The sequence below is a fragment of the Bos javanicus genome, chromosome X (genome assembly GCF_032452875.1).
Source record: "Bos javanicus breed banteng chromosome X, ARS-OSU_banteng_1.0, whole genome shotgun sequence".
Lineage (NCBI taxonomy): Eukaryota > Metazoa > Chordata > Mammalia > Artiodactyla > Bovidae > Bos > Bos javanicus.
Genome location: NC_083897.1, coordinates 98,418,020 through 98,435,845, shown reverse-complemented (window position 1 = coordinate 98,435,845; position 17,826 = coordinate 98,418,020). Strand labels below are relative to the sequence as shown.

The following is a 17,826-nucleotide window of genomic DNA, read 5'->3' as shown; positions in this document are numbered from 1 at the left end:
CATCCAAAATGCCTTATGCATTTGAAAGTCTGGAGTCTGTGTGGGGCAGGGCCATGGGGATAGATGGCCAGTTTTCTTGCCTTCCTTTCTAATGGCTCTCAAGCCCTAGGAGCTAGGGAGTGTGCGGGTGGTAAGAAGGAGAGGCAAGTAATTTTCGAGCCCATTCCCTGCCTCCCATCTTGCACGATAGGAGATAATTATGGGGTGTTGGGGGTGGGTCTGTCAAGGCAGCTCTCAGGAAAAGCTCTAAACATCAAAAGTACTTCCCACATAGCTATTATCTGGGCTTGCATCCTCTATGCCTTCACCTTGTATCTCTTTAACTGCTCATCCATATCCTCACCCACAGTTGTCCAGGAGATATAAAAGAAGGTACTGTGAAAGGATGAAGATTTAGCAAAATTGAAGGTGTCTAGATCTGGATTTGGGTGGCTATCTGTGCTGGTTCAGGCCCCTTTTGCCTCCTTCCCCTGTTCTTCTCCACACCATAGGCTGACTGACCACTGCAGGCTGTATTTCCCAGGCTTCCTCATCAACCACCTTCTGGTTGGGTTCAACCAATGGAAGGCACTGATGGGAGGGTAAGAAATGTGGGGAAGCCAGGGTACTTAAGCTATACCTTTTGTGCCTTTGGTGGCATCTCTGCGGTGTCTCTTCTATGGCTTCTGTGTCAGTATACTTCCAGTTCTGCTGTGTGATCCAATTCCTGGCTCAGGTCATACCACCTCCTTCCACTGTCCACTTTTCACCTTGTCCTGCTCTGCCAGATGTTGCAAGAGGGGTTGACCCCTCTATATTGTGTTTCCCAAGCTCTCATATTATTTGACCTCTAGTTTTCTCCAGTGAGACACTGGAAGCAGACTGATGGGCAAGAATGATGTAAAGGAGAGGGTGTTTCTTCCTTTCTTCTTGTTTGGATAATCCATGATAGACCTGTGATTTCACTTTTCATCAGATGACCCAAGTCCCTAGACTCTGGACATACTTCTTCCCTTACCCCTTCAGCCTAAGGATGGTGTTAGACTCCTGCTATGACTAATCTATAACTTCCTGTCCTTAGATCCTCTGCCTATCACCTATGTAACCATTTTCCATGTTAAATCTGTTGTCATAAATATTTGGTAATTTGTGTTCCTAGCTAGATCTTGACTATAAAATAGACTAGCAATAATGCAGCCTATGATTCAAGGTGAGTGAATGGGAGACTCCTTGGTCATTTGACTCAAATAAAGTGTTTGGCAACTGTAGGAGACAGGAAGAATAAAAGAAAAGCAGGCCCTGGCAAGGCTGCAAAAGAAATGTATAATTATTGATAAACTGGATGCTATAAGGCATGAGACTCTTGGAACAAGTCCAGAGGGAACAGTTCATAATCTTGAAAACAAGATATGATCCTGGGGTCAGAAAACCAACCCCAGACTGTTTCTCAACTGGCGTCTCAGAGTCACATGTTTTATGTATCTGGTGGAAAATCTATAGATAAGAATATTAGTCTTAGTTACTGATTTGTTATTGATAACTGTTTCTTAATTACTCAATGGTTAATGATCATTTTGTTCTTTGGCCCTGAAGGCCACATATATTATAATTTAACTCCCTGCATATTATTTCATTCACAGCTGAAAGTATAATAAAGCTGGCTTAGATTCAGTTTCGGCACCTTCACCTTGGAGTGGTGTTGGTCCCCTGATCCTCACTTTTCTCTGAATTCTTGTGCCTTGTTTCTCATTCTCTTGCCATATCGTACTTTCAGAAACCCTGCTTGTCAAGCTGGTCTTGACAGGCAACAGCCCCTGAAAAGGTGGCTTTCATTCACCACAACCTGGTGTCAATAGATTGGTTGTGGACCCAAGTTTGGTTCAGTAACAATAGCAGCCCGAGAGTCAATGGAGACACAGGGCTGAACAAGATGATGCTACCCTTATACTTACCTGCTTTCTTCAAGACCTTGCTCCTAGGACATTACGGTGCCAGTTGTTTCAAGGATCTTGGTGGGAAGGTATAGGCTACTGGGTTAGTCTTATCTTTCAGTAGTCAGGCTCCTATGCCTGTTGAATCCCAGATCACTATAATTCTTTCCCATGACCAACCAGACACCTTCCCCCAGTGAACTCTGTGCCCCCTCCAACCTAACACACACCAGACACAACAGCCCCCAGGATTTATTCTCTGAGGATTTTATTGTGGAGGATAATACAGGAGAGCAGCTTTGGGTGAGTGTGTAGAGCTGTAGTTCTCTCCAGCTACCTGGGTCCCCAGGTGATTTCTTGGAGGCATTGTAGGTTTCTGGGCAGGCTGCAAGATTACAGTTGGTGTTTGAGGTAGCTAATCAACATGGGGGGAATATCCAGCTGGTCGATGGCCTGTGGCTGGCTGGTGTGGCACAAGGATCTGCGGATAACTAAACGAGCCTGTGATAGTAGTGACCGTGGAGTGGCTACAGTAAGGAAAAACAGGTTTTGAGAAGCAATTCTCAGTGTAGTTCTCCCACTCAAGCCTACATCCACCCTGCCCTGGCTACTGCAGCCCTAACTGATCTTTCCCTTCTAAGAAATGTCCCGCTCCCTGCCCTAAAATGCATGGTACCAATGGGGACACACTGAAGCCTAGAGAGAGCATGTTCAAGGCCACAAAACTGTCATTGGCAGAGCCAGAACCACAAATTGGGATTGTGCAAACCTTACCTCATCTTAGTGACTGCTAAGTCACTTCAGTTGTGTCCGACTCTGTGTGACCCCATAGACGACAGCCCACCAGGCTCCTCCGTCCATAGGATTCTCCAGGCAAGAGTACTAGAGTGGGGTGCCACTGCCTTTCTCTAAAAAGGAATCTGTAACCTCTTTTCTACTGGGGCCCCAAGAAAGGGAAGACAATGGTGCTTTCTCCAATTCACCCCAGAAATATTAACTTTGGGGGTGATTTGTGTCCCTGGGACATCCAAGCCAGGAGACCTATTAGAGCTGGTCTGCTTGACACTCACCTCGGGCCTGTACCAACAATGCAGTGCCTTTATCATATTGTGAGTTCAGGTCCAGGGAGAGAGATGGAAGGTAGATGTTAGCACCAAAATCAATTAACAGCTGGATGTACTCTGGCTCACAATTATGGTGGAGGCAGATTTCGAGGAGGGTGCGGGGCCGTGAGACTCGAGCCAGTAGGCGCTGGTCAGTACAGTTGTAGTCAGGGTCTGCCCCATGGAGCAAAAGCAGGCGGAAACAATCAAGGTGACCATAGACTGCAGCCAAATAGAGGGGGCCAGAACATGAAGTTATGTTCGATGCCCAGACTGGTAGTTTCGCCTTGACATTGACCTCTGCACCATGACCCAGGAGCTCCTGCAGGATGGTAACAGCACCATCACGGGCAGCTGTGAGCACAGGAGAGCAGTTGTTGTAGATGCTACCACCAGGACAGGCACCAGCTTCCAAAAGCACACGCACGCAGTCCAGATGGCCATGACTGACAGCGGTAAAAAGTGGTGTCTGTGCCTTGACGTCTAAGCTGTCAACATCAGCACCATGTGCCAGGAGGACCTGCAGGCAGCTAAGGTGGCCATAAGCAGCAGCCAAGCGCAAGGGTGTCCCAGGGACACCCCAGCCACTCCTACTGTTGATAAATCTTTTGTAACGCTCCTGGCACAAAAGCTGGTCCAAAGTATAGGAATCATTGTTGTACACTGCTTGATTGAGAGCTTGTTTCTCTCCTGTGTTGGTGTCCTCCTCATCATCAGGCTGCAGGAGGGAGAAAATCTTGGTGATGTCCATGAGGTTTTCACCTTGGCTGATTGGAGCAGAACTATTCTCATTATGAGCAGGAGGATATGCCAGATCTGTGGGTGATAAAAACAGAAGACTGAGGGCTGCCATCAAAAGCCTGGATGCTTGCTCCCTTATCCTTCACTATCAGACTCCTCACTCATTGGCACCCTGCTTCTAACTCCTACTCCATCTTATTTCAGACCCTACAGATGGCTGCCAAAATAGATCAGGTCATTTCACAGCCTGGTACCTTTGCATATGTTGTTCTGCCTACCCTTCAAACTCCTACTTCTGGGAAGCCTTCCCTAATCTCTGCCCATTCTCAGGGTTTCTAAAGGATTACAACTAGGCTTTAGCCATGAACTTTCACATCTTATTTCCACTTATCTGTGCTTCATCAGTGTGTAAACTCCAAGGTGAGGACTCCTGTATCCATCTTATTATTCCTCCACTCCAAGCATAGCCTACATCATGGCTAGGGAGTTGGTAGATGCATCTTAGTTCAGAATGTGTGGGCTAATGAGGGGGTTCTAGTCTGGCAGTTGCTAGGCCAACAGAATGGTGCTTTGTGGTGTCAAGCAGTCATCCCTGAGCATTCTGACATCAGTCTTATGGGGGCAGGCCCTCAACTCTACCTCTCAGCCTTTTAGATGAGATTCAACAACTTCATGGGCTTCCCTAGTGGCTCAGATGGTAAAGATCTGCCTGCAGTGCAGGAGACCTGGGTTTGATCCCTGGGTCGGGAGATCCCCTGGAAAAGGAAACGACAACCCACTCCAGTACTATTGCCTGGAGAATTCCATGGACAGAGGAACCTGGCAGGCTACAATCCATGGGATCACAAAGAGTCAGACACAACTATGTGACTAACTTTCACTTTTACTTTTCAACCTCTTTATAGCCCCTCATATGTGATGTCCACTCAGACTCAGGTCCCATGCTTCAGGCAACAGAGTTGCTCAGGAAATGGATGCTGAATGGCATTCAATGATTAAATAAAGAAATGACATTATAAGAAATATACTTCAAGTAAAACAAACTTAAAGAGATAGTAAGAAATAGTTGAGGTTTCCAGGGCAAGTCCTCCTCTCTGTTGACAACTAGATTTTCCACCAGGACCACTTCAATCCAGGAGTCCCTTTGATTGCCAGCAACTCTTTGGAAACTATGGCTTCTCCATCTCTCTGCTGTTGTTGTTCAGTTACTAAGTCATGTCCAACTTTTTGTAACCCCATGGACTATAGCATGCCAGGTTTCCCTGTCTTTCACTATCTCCCAAGGTTTGCTCAAACTCATGTCCATTGAGTTGGTGATGCCACCCAACCATCTTATCCTCTGTTGTCCCTTTCTCCTCCTGCCTTCAATCTTTCCCATCTCTCTGAGTCAAGCATTTTCCCATCCTCTCTGCTCTACCCAGCCTGGAGCCTTGCCTCAACCCTCAACTCTTGTCTCTTCATTACCCCCAGGCTCTACAAAATCACTCATCGCCCAGTGACTGACTCAACCTAATGCTTTGACCTTTCTTGTCCTGTTTGTAATGCTCCAAAGTCAAAGTCACCCATCTCAGTTTGTAATGTCATCAGGATAAACTGGTAGGTTTTTCAGAAGTCGAGTTTTCATCCTATCCCATACCCTGCAGCCCTGGGCTCAAGGCCACACACCTCCTTTTATTCACCGTTGACCTCAACCCCTCTTTGTTAGCCTGGGACCTCAAATATACACTTCATAGAATAAATTGTGAGGTGAGTGGATGGGTCTCCCTAAACTTTAGCTCCCTCTATAAGTCAGCATCAACTCCATATATTTATTATTTATCCATTTTTTTGGTACAGTTATAACAAGAGGATTTGAGAAATCAGGCAGATCTAAGTTTGCAACTCAGCATCCCTATTTTCTATCTGAGTAACCTTTGGGCAAGTCTCTTCCCTTCTTTGCGATTCAGTTTCCTCATTTATAAGACAGAAATAATTGTCCCTTAATGGAACTGTTAAGAGAAAGAGTGTGTGTGTGCATGTATGCTTAGTCATTCAGTCATGTCTGATTCTTTGTGACCCCATGGACTGTAGCCCACTAGGCTTTTCTGTCCACAGGATTCTCTAGGCAAGAATACTGGCATGGGTAGCCATTTCCTTCTCCAGGAGATCTTCCTGACTCAGGGATCAAATCCAAGTCTTCTGCATTGCAGGCGAATTCTTTATTGTGTGAGCGACCAGGGAAACCCCAAGAGAAACAGAGCTACCACATGTTAGATCTTCAAAGGTGAGCTTCCTCTGTGCCTTCAGTCTCTCCACTGGTTCCTCTCCCTCAGCCATCTTTGGAAACAAAACACTTCTATGGTCCTTTGTCCTACTCTAGCTATCTTTCTTTTCTTCTTCACCTCCAAGTCACTTTTCCACCCTCTGCAGTGGCTCCATCCACCTTAATCACAAACTGAATAGTTCTTTAAAAGTCATCCTTGTGGTTAAATCTACTAGCTATTTCTCAGATCTTTCCTTTTCCGACTCTTCTGAAGCATCTGACACTTCTTCCTTTGTAGTCTTCTCTTGGCTTCCTGGCCAGCACACTCTTCTGATTCCACCCCCCCTCCGTTCTCCCCTGAAATAGTTTTGTCTTCCGTGTTCTCTCCTTCTAGAGCTATAGCTTTCACCTTTATCAGGATGATTTCAAGCCCACTACTCCAAGTACACCAGCTCTCTCTTCAGCAAAGGTATGTATTCATTGAATTCTTTCAGGTACTTCAAAATCAGCAGTATCACACCATCACTACTACCATTACCATCACCACACTACATCCACATCTCAGTTCATCATCATCCAACTGGTCAAACAAACCAAATACCCAGACTAATGTCAGGTATCTTTAACTCTTTCTCCCACCCCCATCTAACTGATTTACCAAATCATATGGATTTTACTTCCTAGAGACCTCTATAGGCTACCCCTCTCAAGCTTATACTCATTGCCTGTACTTTGTCTAGGCCTCTATCATCTTTTGCATCAACTCTTACAGTAGTCTCCTAGTTTACTTTTTCAATAATTTCTTCTTCTTATGGCTAAAGTGATCACTTAAAAATATAAACCTTGTCTGCGCCAATCCTCTATTTTAAATCTTTTAATGACTCCCCTTTCTTTCAGAGTATAGCCCAGATGCCTTGCCAAGCTTACGTCCTTCATGAGAAAACCTTGGCCAAAATCTCCAGCCTCACTTTCTATCATTCCTCTACTTATACTCCAAAATCCACCAATAAGGGAGGAGAAATTATGGCTCTTGATATATATCATGCTTTCTTCTTTCACATGCAACTTCCTCTGATTGGTTACTTCCTTGAGTCTTTGCTCTTATAGCACTATAGCAGTCATCACACTGTATCATAACTCCTTCTGTGTGGATCTGTTTTTTCCCTACTGCAGATTGGGAGTCCATATATGGAAGTAGTGAAACATGGTCTAGGATTTTGTTTCAATCTCATCTCTACCACTTAGTAGCTGTGTGACCCAGGGCAGATCATTTAATCTCTCTGTGTCTATTCCTTTATTTGTAAAGATAGAGTAATAGTAGTATCTATCTCAAGGACTATTGTTAGGATTAAATGAGTTAATACATCTTAAATATTTATAATACCACTTGAATGTAGTACTCAGTAACTATTTTCACTATGATTATTATTATTACTTAGGTCTTCAATTTCTATGACTGCTGCTCCCTCCTGAGGTTAAAGCTCCATAACTTAAATTTAGAGATGGAATAGAAACCAGGTTTCCCTACTCCCCATCCTGTCCTTTCTATTACCACCTGAAAAGCAAACACATATCCCTCCTCCTTGCCTCAAGCATTTGTATTGTAGCTCCCAGAATCCTCAGGTTTGAGGTCATGCTGGATTCCACGACCTTAATCATGTGATCTGTAAAGAAATGATTTCTTTACGAAATCATTAAATAAAATAAATCTTACTATTTTACAATATTACTATCTTACTCTTGGGGGAGTGATGTTCAGGGAAATGAAGAGGAAAGGGAGTGTGAAGGGAAATGCTGAAGACCTTACCAAGGTCATATTATGAGCCTACAGCAGGGCCAATATAATGAGCCTCCAGAAGGAGAACAAGACATAAACCCCAGCAGCCTTGGGTACTTGAGTGAATTGTACCTCATCTCATTAGATAGGATAAGAAAATCTAAGTCATCTATTGTCTAACCTCACCATACTATTGTTTATTAATCAGAGTTATTGTGTGCGGCCATTCTGTGCAAGGATCCTTCTCCTGATCCCCAAAGTGCAGGGGTTTTAAACTCTTTTTTTGGTGACATCAGCCTCTGTGGCAATCTTGTTAAGTTTCTGGCCCCATCTCAGAATAATTTTTAATTTTTTCTTTCTTTTTTAGATTAATTAATCTATTTTAATTGGAGGATAATTACTTTACAATATTGTGATGGTTTTTGCCATACATCAACATGAATCGGCCACAGGCATATGTGTCCCTCCATCCATAAGCTATATAGAATTAAAGGAAACCAATTATATTGAAAAATAGCTATCAAAATATTTTTAAAATTGCATATGTAGTAATAAAAGTTCTTTATTAACACATTAAATAACAAGTTCTACTAATAATTTCTAAGTTATAATGAGCACAAATGACATTTCTAGATCTCTGTCACAACTGTAATATGAAAGGAAATATCTATGATTTCTTCTGGTGACCAAGTTATAGAAACTAGTAATATGATTGCTATTTGCTGCCTGCATTCATCCTTGAAGGAAGTAGTAAATTTCAGTTAGATTAGGGGAAATAAAAGTATTTGTTCATATCATCTGTATTTTTTGATTTTTTGAATTCTATCTAAGGCCCTCTTGTGAGGGTGTCTGTGAATTTAGGTTAATAACTCCTTTGGGAGAGTGGCTGGTTTCAGTGGGCCCCAGAATAGTCTGCCAAGCATTAATAGACTATTTTTAATGCTTGTTTTCCCCTCTCCACCCCCCCTACATCGAGGAGCTCTGCCTTTCTGTCCTTGAGCCTATCCTTCTGCATCTACCCATACTCACAAATACTAAAGTGAGTGAAGTCGTTCAGTCGTGTCTGACTCTTCACAACCCCATGGACACCAGGCTCCTCCGTCCATGGGATTTTCTAGGCAAGAGTACTGGACTGGGTTGCCATTTCCTTTTCCAGGGAACTTCCCAACCCAGGGATCGAACCCAGGTCTCCCACATTGTAGACAGACGCTTTACCATCTGAGCCACCAGGGAAGTCATGAGGGTGGTCTAATTACTCTAAGACATGTCTATACTAGATAGGTCAATGAACAAGCATTACTATCAGGTATTTAATACTGAATATTTCCCAGTTCATATGAACCTGGAATTTATTGTTTAATTTAGAATTATTTGATTTGTAAGTGCTTACCTTTTTTTAAGCCAAATAAATAGAGCTTATTTACAAATTAACCTCAAAAATATTACCCAGAGACAAAGACATACCAAGACATATTTAAACAGACACAGTGCAAGATCTAGCTTCATTTTCTAAGTTTAGTCATGAATTAGATATTATACTAAACAAGGACACAAAGACAAACAAACCTTCCCCCTTCCTGTATTGCATAACTGCAGTGATTTCCCTGAAGAAGTAGGACCATTTGAATCCCAGAGCCCAGGCAGACATACTTTCCTGGGACAAACACAGCAGGAACCCGTCCTTCTCTCTGTGGGCAGGCTTCCTCACTGACCTCCCAAGCACCACGAGAAACCAGACCCAGTGGAAACAGACTACAAAGGGTGGTGATCATAGGTTCACCAGACAGCAGCCCTAAGAGTTCACTTGTTCCTGATAGCATTATCATATTCTAGGCTCCAGGTACTCACCAGGCTGCCCCTACACCTCTGTGAAGCACTGGGCCTTGGTGGCCCCTCCAAAGGGAGCCCCCTACTTGCCCCAGGGGCTGGAGCAGGCAGAGCCCCTAGTTTCCACTGTTAATAACACTGCCTGCAGTCTGGCTGAATAGATCCAGAGGGCTAATTTTAGGCTACCCTCCACCCCGCCTCCACCTCGCTCTGAAGGCCGTGTTATCTTACTAATGCCTTTCTGGGAGAGATCCCTTTGAGAACAGGGCCATCCATGGGGAAGTCTTGGAAGGACTGACTGACAGGTGTCTGGCTGTGCTGAGACTTAGGCTCCTAGTGTGTCCCAGGGTACCCCTCCCCACCACTAAAATAGGCTACAAGGCCAGACTCCTGGCTGTGGGTGTTCCTGTCCTTTCACCAAGGGGCAAGAGAAGGCCCAGTCTTTCTTAGCACACCTTCCTCTGGTCCCAGGCCTCTTCTTTTTCTCTTCCTAACTTAGCCTCTTTGGATTTCCTATTTCCTTTTTTGAATGACCAACAACACATTGCCCTCTCCTTCCCCCACCCCAATACCCCTACTCCCAAGAGTGAGGAGGATGGTGGGAAGCAGAGAATGCCATACTGGAACACATATCAACAAGGTTTTCCAAAGTTTAGAAGGCCCTATGTGTGCTAAGTCACTCAGTTGGCCCTGATCATTTATAAATGCCTCCCCTGTCCACCAACCCACCAGACTCAGCTTAAAGAAAATATCCAGAGCCTTCCCACCCTTTTCACACCTAAGACATCAAACTAGATTCATGTGTCTAGCACTAGGAACTCTGTCAAAAGCTCAGATCTTTAAAGTATTGTTTTAGCCCTCTGGTTGCCATTAAATGAAGGAAATGGTAGAGAGATATCTTTAGAAATAGTCACATTATCTACCTTAGATGTCACCCAAAAAAGCAAGTGGAAGCGAGCACCTTCTTCCTCCTGGGAAGAAATGCCAGGCCAGCATTTGTTATACAAACTACATCACAAGCCATTGATCATGCCTGAGAAACATTTTATGGAGAAACTATTGAGAAACCACTATGTGTAGGAAGAACTTTTTTAAAAATGTAAAATATGGTATCCTTGAAAGAGTTCACAGTTTATTAGGAAAAACAGACATGAAAACAATTGGTTTTTCTCATAATGCTACAATGGTTATCTTGTGTCCATATCAATCTCTCAGATTAGTCGAGGGGGTAATTGCAGGGTTCTGTGTCCCTACATGCCACCAAAAACAATAATAACTTGAATTTTCCTGCAGAGATTGCAGTCTATATAAAACACTGATCCCAAGACCTCAGAGTACTTTTTTTCTTAACTTCCAATTATCACAGAAGAGAAGGTTCCAGTCAGGAAAAAAAGAAAAGCCAGTGAGGGAACGAGAGATGTGTTGCAATTAAATACCAGCAGCTGTGTTTTATATGATTACTTTGGTGTTAGAATCTGCATATTGAAAGGAAATGTCCACATTTCTGAGACGTTTAATGACTTCTGCTTAAATGCTTCCAAAAATAGGACATTCTACATCCCAAAGTAGTACATCTCATTATTGGACACTTCAGTTGGTCCTTCTTTCAGCCAAGCCTCTATCTGCATCTATAAAGCACTCCTGAGGTCAACTGTTGATCCAAACTTCACTTACTTTTAGAACCTCAGACAACACAGTCACTTTGTTTGTCCCAAAAAAGCCCTCTGGGGATCTGATCCCAGATATAATACCATTATCTTATCTCAGTGGAAACAGCTCCCTTCCATCTACTATTTATTTCAAGATCTATCCAATCCCTTCCCAAGTCTTGTCTGCCAATTCATGAAGTGGTAGTGCAGCCTGCTTACACATTAACAGCATCAGGGAGTTCACAGGAGGTTAGATAACTCCTTAGGAAAGTGTCAAGTGTGTCCCAGTGTGATCAATGACTGATCATTCGGTTCAGTTCAGTTCAGTCGCTCAGTTGTGTCCGACTCTTTGCAACCCCATGAATCACAGCACGCCAGGCCTCCCTCTCCATCACCAACTCCCGGAGTTTATTCAAACTCATGTCCATAGAGTCGGTGATGCCATCCAGCCATCTCATCCTCTGTCGTCCCCTTCTCCTCTTGCCCCCAATGCCTCCCAGCATCAGAGTCTTTTCCAATGAATCAACTCTTCGCATGAGGTGGCCAAAGTACTGGAGTTTCAGCTTTCGCATCATTCCTTCCAAAGAAATCCCAGGGCTGATCTCCTTAAGAATGGACTGGTTGGATCTCCATGCAGTCCAAGGGACTCTCAGGAGTCTTCTCCAACACTACAGTACAAAATCATCAATTCTTAGGCACTTTCTTCACAGTCCAACTCTCACATCCATACGTGACCACTGGAAAAACCATAGCCTTGACTAGACGGACCTTTGTTGGCAAATTAATGTCTCTGCTTTTCAATATGCTATCTAGGTTGGTCATAACTTTTCTTCCAAGGAGTAAGCATCTTTTAATTACATGGCTGCAATCACTATCTGCAGTGATTTTGGAGCCCAGAAAAATAAAATCTGACACTGTTTCCACTGTTTCCCCATCTATTTCCCATGAAGTGATGGGACCAGATGCCATGATCTTCATTTTCTGAATGTTGAGTTTTAAGCCAACTTTTTCACTCTCCTCTTGCACCTCCATCAAGAGGCTTTTTAGTTCCTCTTCACTTTCTGCCATAAGGGTGGTGTCATCTGCATATCTGAGATTATTGATATTTCTCCCGGCAATCTTGATTCCAGCTTGTGCTTCTTCCAGCCCAGCATTTCTCATGATGTACTCTGCATAGAATTAAATAAGCAGGGTGACAATATACGGCCTTGACATACTCCTTTTCCTATTTGATACCAGTCTGTTGTTCCATGTCCAGTTCTAACTGATGCTTTCTGACCTACATATAGGTTTCTCAAGAGGCAGGTCAGGTGGTCTGGTATTCCTATCTCTTTGAGAATTTTCCACAGTTTATTGTGATCCACACAGTCAAAGGCTTTGGAATAGTCAATAAAGCAGAAAAAGATGTTTTTCTGGAACTCTCTTGCTTTTTCAAAGATCCAACGGATGTTGGTAATTTGATCTCTGGTTCCTCTGCCTTTTCTAAAACCAGCTTGAACATCTGGAAGTTCACAGTTCATGTATTGCTGAAGCCTGGCTTGGAGAATTTTGAGCATTACTTTACTAGCATGTGAGATGAGTGCAATTGTGTGGTAGTTTGAGCATTCTTTGGCACTGCCTTTCTTTGGGATTGGAATGAAAACTGACATTTTGCAGTCCTGTGGTCATTGCTGAGTGTTCCAAGTTTGCTGGCATATTGAGTGCAGCACTTCCACAGCATCATCTTTCAGGATTTGAAATAGCTCAACTGGAATTCCATCACCTCCACTAGCTTTGTTCAGAGTGATGCTTTCTAAGGCCCACTTGACTTCCCATTCCAGGATGTCTGGCTCTAGGTGTGTGATAACACCATTGTGATTATTTGGGTCGTGAAGATCTTTTTTGTACAGTTATTCTGTGTATTCCTGCCACCTCTTCATAATGTCTTCTGCTTCTGTTAGGTCCATACCATTTCTGTCTTTTATCGAGCCCATCTTTGCATGAAATATTCCCTTGATATCTCTAAGTTTCTTGAAGAGATCTCTAGTCTTTCCCATTCTGTTATTTTCTTCTATTTCTTTGCATTAATTGTTGAGGAAGGCTTTCTTATCTCTCCTTGCTATTCTTTGGAACTCTGCATTCAGATGCTTATATCTTTCCTTTTCGCTTCTCTTCTTTTCTCAGCTATTTGTAAGGCCTCCCTAGACAGCCATTTTGCTTTTTTGCATTTCTTTCCCATGGAGATGGTCTTGATCCCTGTCTCCTGTACAATTTTATGAACCTCCATCCATAGTTCATCAGGCACTCTATCTATCAGATCTAGTCCCTTAAATCTATTTCTCATTTCCACTCAGTAATCATAAGGAATTTGATTTAGGTCATACCTGAATGGTGTAGTGGTTTTCCCTACTTTCTTCAATTTAAGTCTGAATTTGGCAATAAGGAGTTCATGATCTGAGCCACAGTCACCTCCTGGTCTTGTTTTTGTTGACTGTATAGAGCTTCTCCATCTTTGGCTGGGAAGAATATAATCAATCTGATTTTAGTGTTGACCATCTGGTGATGTCCATGTGTAGAGTCTTCTCTTGTGTTGTTGGAAGAGGGTGTTTGCTATGACCAGTGCTTTTTCTTGGCAAAACTCTCTTAGTCTTTGCCCTGCTTCATTCCGTATTCCAAGGCCAAATTTGCCTGTTACTCCAGGTGTTTCTTGACTTCCTACTTTTACATTCCAGTCCCCTATAATGAAAAGAACATCTTTTTTGGGTGTTCTAAAAGGTCTTGTAGGTCTTCGTAGAACCGTTCAACTTCAGCTTCTTCAGCATTACTGGTTGGGACATAGACTTGGATTACTGTGATAATGAATGGTTTCCCTTGGAAACAAACAGAGATCATTTTGTCGTTTTTGAGATTGCATCCAAGTACTGCATTTCAAACTCTTTTATTGACCATGATGGTTACTCCATTTCTTCTGAGGGATTCCTGCCCACAGTAGTAGATATAATGGTCATCTGAGTTAAATTCACCCATTCCAGTCCATTTTAGTTCGCTGATTCCTAGAATGTTGATGTTCACTCTTACCATCTCCTGTTTGACCACTTCCAATTTGCCTTGATTCATGGACCTGACATTCCAGGTTCCTATGCAATATTGCTCTTTACAGCATTGGACCTTGCTTCTATCACCAGTCACATACACAACTGGGTATTGGTTTTGCTTTGGCTCCATCCCTTCATTCTTTCTGGAGTTATTTGTCCACTGATCTCCAGTAGCATATTGGGCACCTACTGACCTGGGGAGTTCCTCTTTCAGTATCCTATCAGTTTGCCTTTTCATACTGTTCATGAGGTTCTCAAGGCAAGAATACTGAAGTGGTTTGCCATTCCCTTCTCCAGTGGACTGACCATTGGAAACATCAAAAAGCATATCTCCTTCAGCTTGGTTTGAGGCAGTGGCCTGTAGCTGTTTATTACCTGAGGTTTCATGCAAACCTGATTAGCAGCCAACAAACAAGCTATTTATGATTCAGTATTATTCTTGGGAAAAAAATAGTAGGATTTTTTTAATAGAAAATTTTGGAAATAATTGCATATTAACATACAGAGATTCCTTGTAGACTTTACTATTTCCTCCAATGGTAGAACTTTGTAAGACAATGCAGTGCCTTAAGTAGAATGTTGACATTGATTCACCTATCTCATTCTGATTTCCGAAGTTTACCTGTAGTCATGTGTGTCTCAGTGTTTGTTTACTTCTGTACAATTTTATCACATAGTAGGTTTTTGTGTATACCACCCCAATATACGAATATACAGACAGTATACAGAATAGTTCTAGAACAATAAGGATACCTCAGATTTCCTTTTTATAGCTATATCTATTTCTTTTCCACTCTCCCTCCTTGGTCCTTAACCTAGCAATCTCTAATCTCTTTTCCATTTCTATAATTTTGACATTTCAAAATTATATAAATGAAACTGTACCTTTTGAAAGTAGCGTTTTTTCCCACCCAGCATGCCCATGGGATTCATCCAAGTTGTTGCCTGCATCACTTGTTTTTGTGGTGTGTATGTACCATGATTTGTTTAACCACTGACCCAGTGAAAGACATCTAGATTGCGTGTAGTTATTTGGCTAATAAGGAAAAACATTTTATGAACATCTGTGCACAGGTCTTTATCACTCCGGTTATAACATAGGATTTATGAGCAAAGTGATTACCCTAACCCTAACCCTAAAGTGATTACTCCCATTTTACTCTTCCATGTCAGGATTGTTTTAGCTATACTAGGACCTGTAGCTTTTAATTATCAATACCTTTTAGAATAAGCTTGCTATGTCTACAAAAAATTGCTGAGACTTTGGTAAAAACTGTGTTAAGTCTATATAATAATTTCAGGAGAATTGACTGCTTTACTGTGTTGAACTCATGGTGTTTTTTTTTTTTTTTTTTTTTTTTACTTATTGGAATATATTTGACTTACACCATTGTGGTAGCTTCAGGTGTATAGCAAAGTGAATCACTTACACTTTTACATATACCCACTCTTTTTTAGATTCTTTTCCCATATAGGCCATTACAGAATATTGAGAGTAGGTCCTTACTGTTATTTATTTTTATATATCAGATCAGATCAGTCACTCAGTCGTGTCCGATTCTTTGCGACCCCATGAATCGCAGCACACCAGGCTTCCGTGTCCATCACCAACTCCGGGAGTTCACCCAGACTCACGTCCATTGAGTCAGTGATGCCATCCAGCCATCTCATCCTCTGTCGTCCCCTTCTCCTCTTGCCCCCAATCCCTCCCAGCATCACAGTCTTTTCCAATGAGTCAACTCTTTGCATGAGGTGGCCAAAGTACTGGAGTTTCAGCTTTAGCATCATTCCTTCCAAAGAAATCCCAGGGCTGATCTCCTTCAGAATGGACTGGTTGGACCTCCTTGCAGTCCAAGGGACTCTCAAGAGTCTTCTCCAACACCACACTTCAAAAGCATCAATACTTCGGTGCTCAGCCTTCTTCACAGTCCAACTCTCACATCCATACATGACCACTGGAAAAACCATAGCCTTGACTAGACGAACCTTTGTTGGCAAAGTAATGTCTCTGCTTTTCAATATGCTATCTAGGTTGGTCATAACTTTCCTTCCAAGGAATAAGTGTCTTTTAATTTCATGGCTGCAGTCACCATCTGCAGTGATTTTGGAGCCCAGAAAAATAAAGTCAGCCACTGTTTCCACTGTTTCCCCATCTATTTCCCATGAAGTGATGGGACCGGTTGCTATGATCTTCGTTTTCTGAATGTTGAGCTTTAAGCCAACTTTTTCACTCTCCACTTTCACTTTCATCAAGAGGCTTTTGAGTTCCTCTTCACTTTCTGCCATAAGGGTGGTGTCATCTGCATATCTGAGGTTATTGATATTTCTCCCGGCAATCTTGATTCCAGCTTGTGCTTCTTCCAGTCCAGCATTTCTCATGATGTACTCTGCATATAACTTAAATAAACAGGGTGACAATATACAGCCTTGACGAACTCCTTTTCCTATTTGGAACCAGTCTGTTGTTCTATGTCCAGTTTTAACTGTTGCTTCCTGACCTGCATACAGATTTCTCAAGAGGCAGATCAGGTGGTCTGGTATTCCCATCTCTTGAAGAATTTTCCACAGTTTATTGTGATCCACACAGTCAAAGGCTTTGGCATAGTCCATACAGCAGAAATAGATGTTTTTCTGGAACTCTCTTGCTTTTTCCACGATCCAGCGGATGTGGGCAATTTGATCTCTGGTTCCTCTGCCTTTTCTAAAACCAGCTTGAACATCAGGAAGTTCACAGCTCACATTGCTGAAGCCTGGCTTGGAGAATTTTGAGCATTAATTTACTAGCGTGTGAGATGAGTGCAATTGTGTGGTAGTTTGAGCATTCTTTGGCATTGCCTTTCTTTGGGATTGGAATGAAAACTGACCTTTTCCAGTCCTGTGGCCACTGCTGAGTTTTCCAAATTTGCTGGCATATTGAGTGCAGCACTTTCACAGCATCATCTTTCAGGATTTGGAATAGCTAAACTGGAATTCCATCACCTCCGCTAGCTTTGTTCGTAGTGATGCTTTCTAAGGCCCACTTGACTTCACATTCCAGGATATCTGGCTCTAGGTCAGTGATCACACCATCGTGATTTTTATATACAGTAGTGTGTATATGTCAATCCCAGTCTTGCAATTTATCCCCATCCCTCCTTCCTCCCTGGTAACCATACACTAGTTTTCTACATCAGTAACTATTTCTGTTTTGTAGATAAGTTCCTTTTATCCTTTCATTAGATTCCACATATAAGTGATATTGTAGATTTGTCTTTTCTACACATGGTATATGTTTTTACATTTATTTAAGTCCTTAATTTCTTTCATCACATTTTGTAGTTTTTAGTGTATGTATCATGTACATATTTTATTAAGTGTATACCTAAGTATTTGAATTTCTTTGGATACATTGTAAATTACATTGGGTTTGGATTTTGAACACCAATTACATTGGGTGTTCATGTAGATATATGATGTGTGTGTATGTGTGTGTGTTGATTTTTTATCCTGCCACACTGCTGAAT

The 17,826-nt window shown here is 42.4% G+C and overlaps 1 protein-coding gene across 1 annotated transcript; it reads right to left on the bottom strand.

Moving 5' to 3' along the window:
• Positions 1–2,161: 2,161 nt before the first annotated feature.
• Positions 2,162–9,738, bottom strand: ASB12 (ankyrin repeat and SOCS box containing 12). Its single transcript, XM_061410321.1, has 3 exons — positions 9,622–9,738; positions 2,981–3,829; positions 2,162–2,437 (listed from the first exon to the last, which is right to left on the bottom strand). Exons 2-3 carry the CDS (start codon positions 3,762–3,764, stop codon positions 2,304–2,306), a joined length of 918 nt encoding a protein of 305 aa, XP_061266305.1. The 5' UTR covers positions 3,765–3,829; positions 9,622–9,738; the 3' UTR covers positions 2,162–2,303.
• Positions 9,739–17,826: the final 8,088 nt, after the last annotated feature.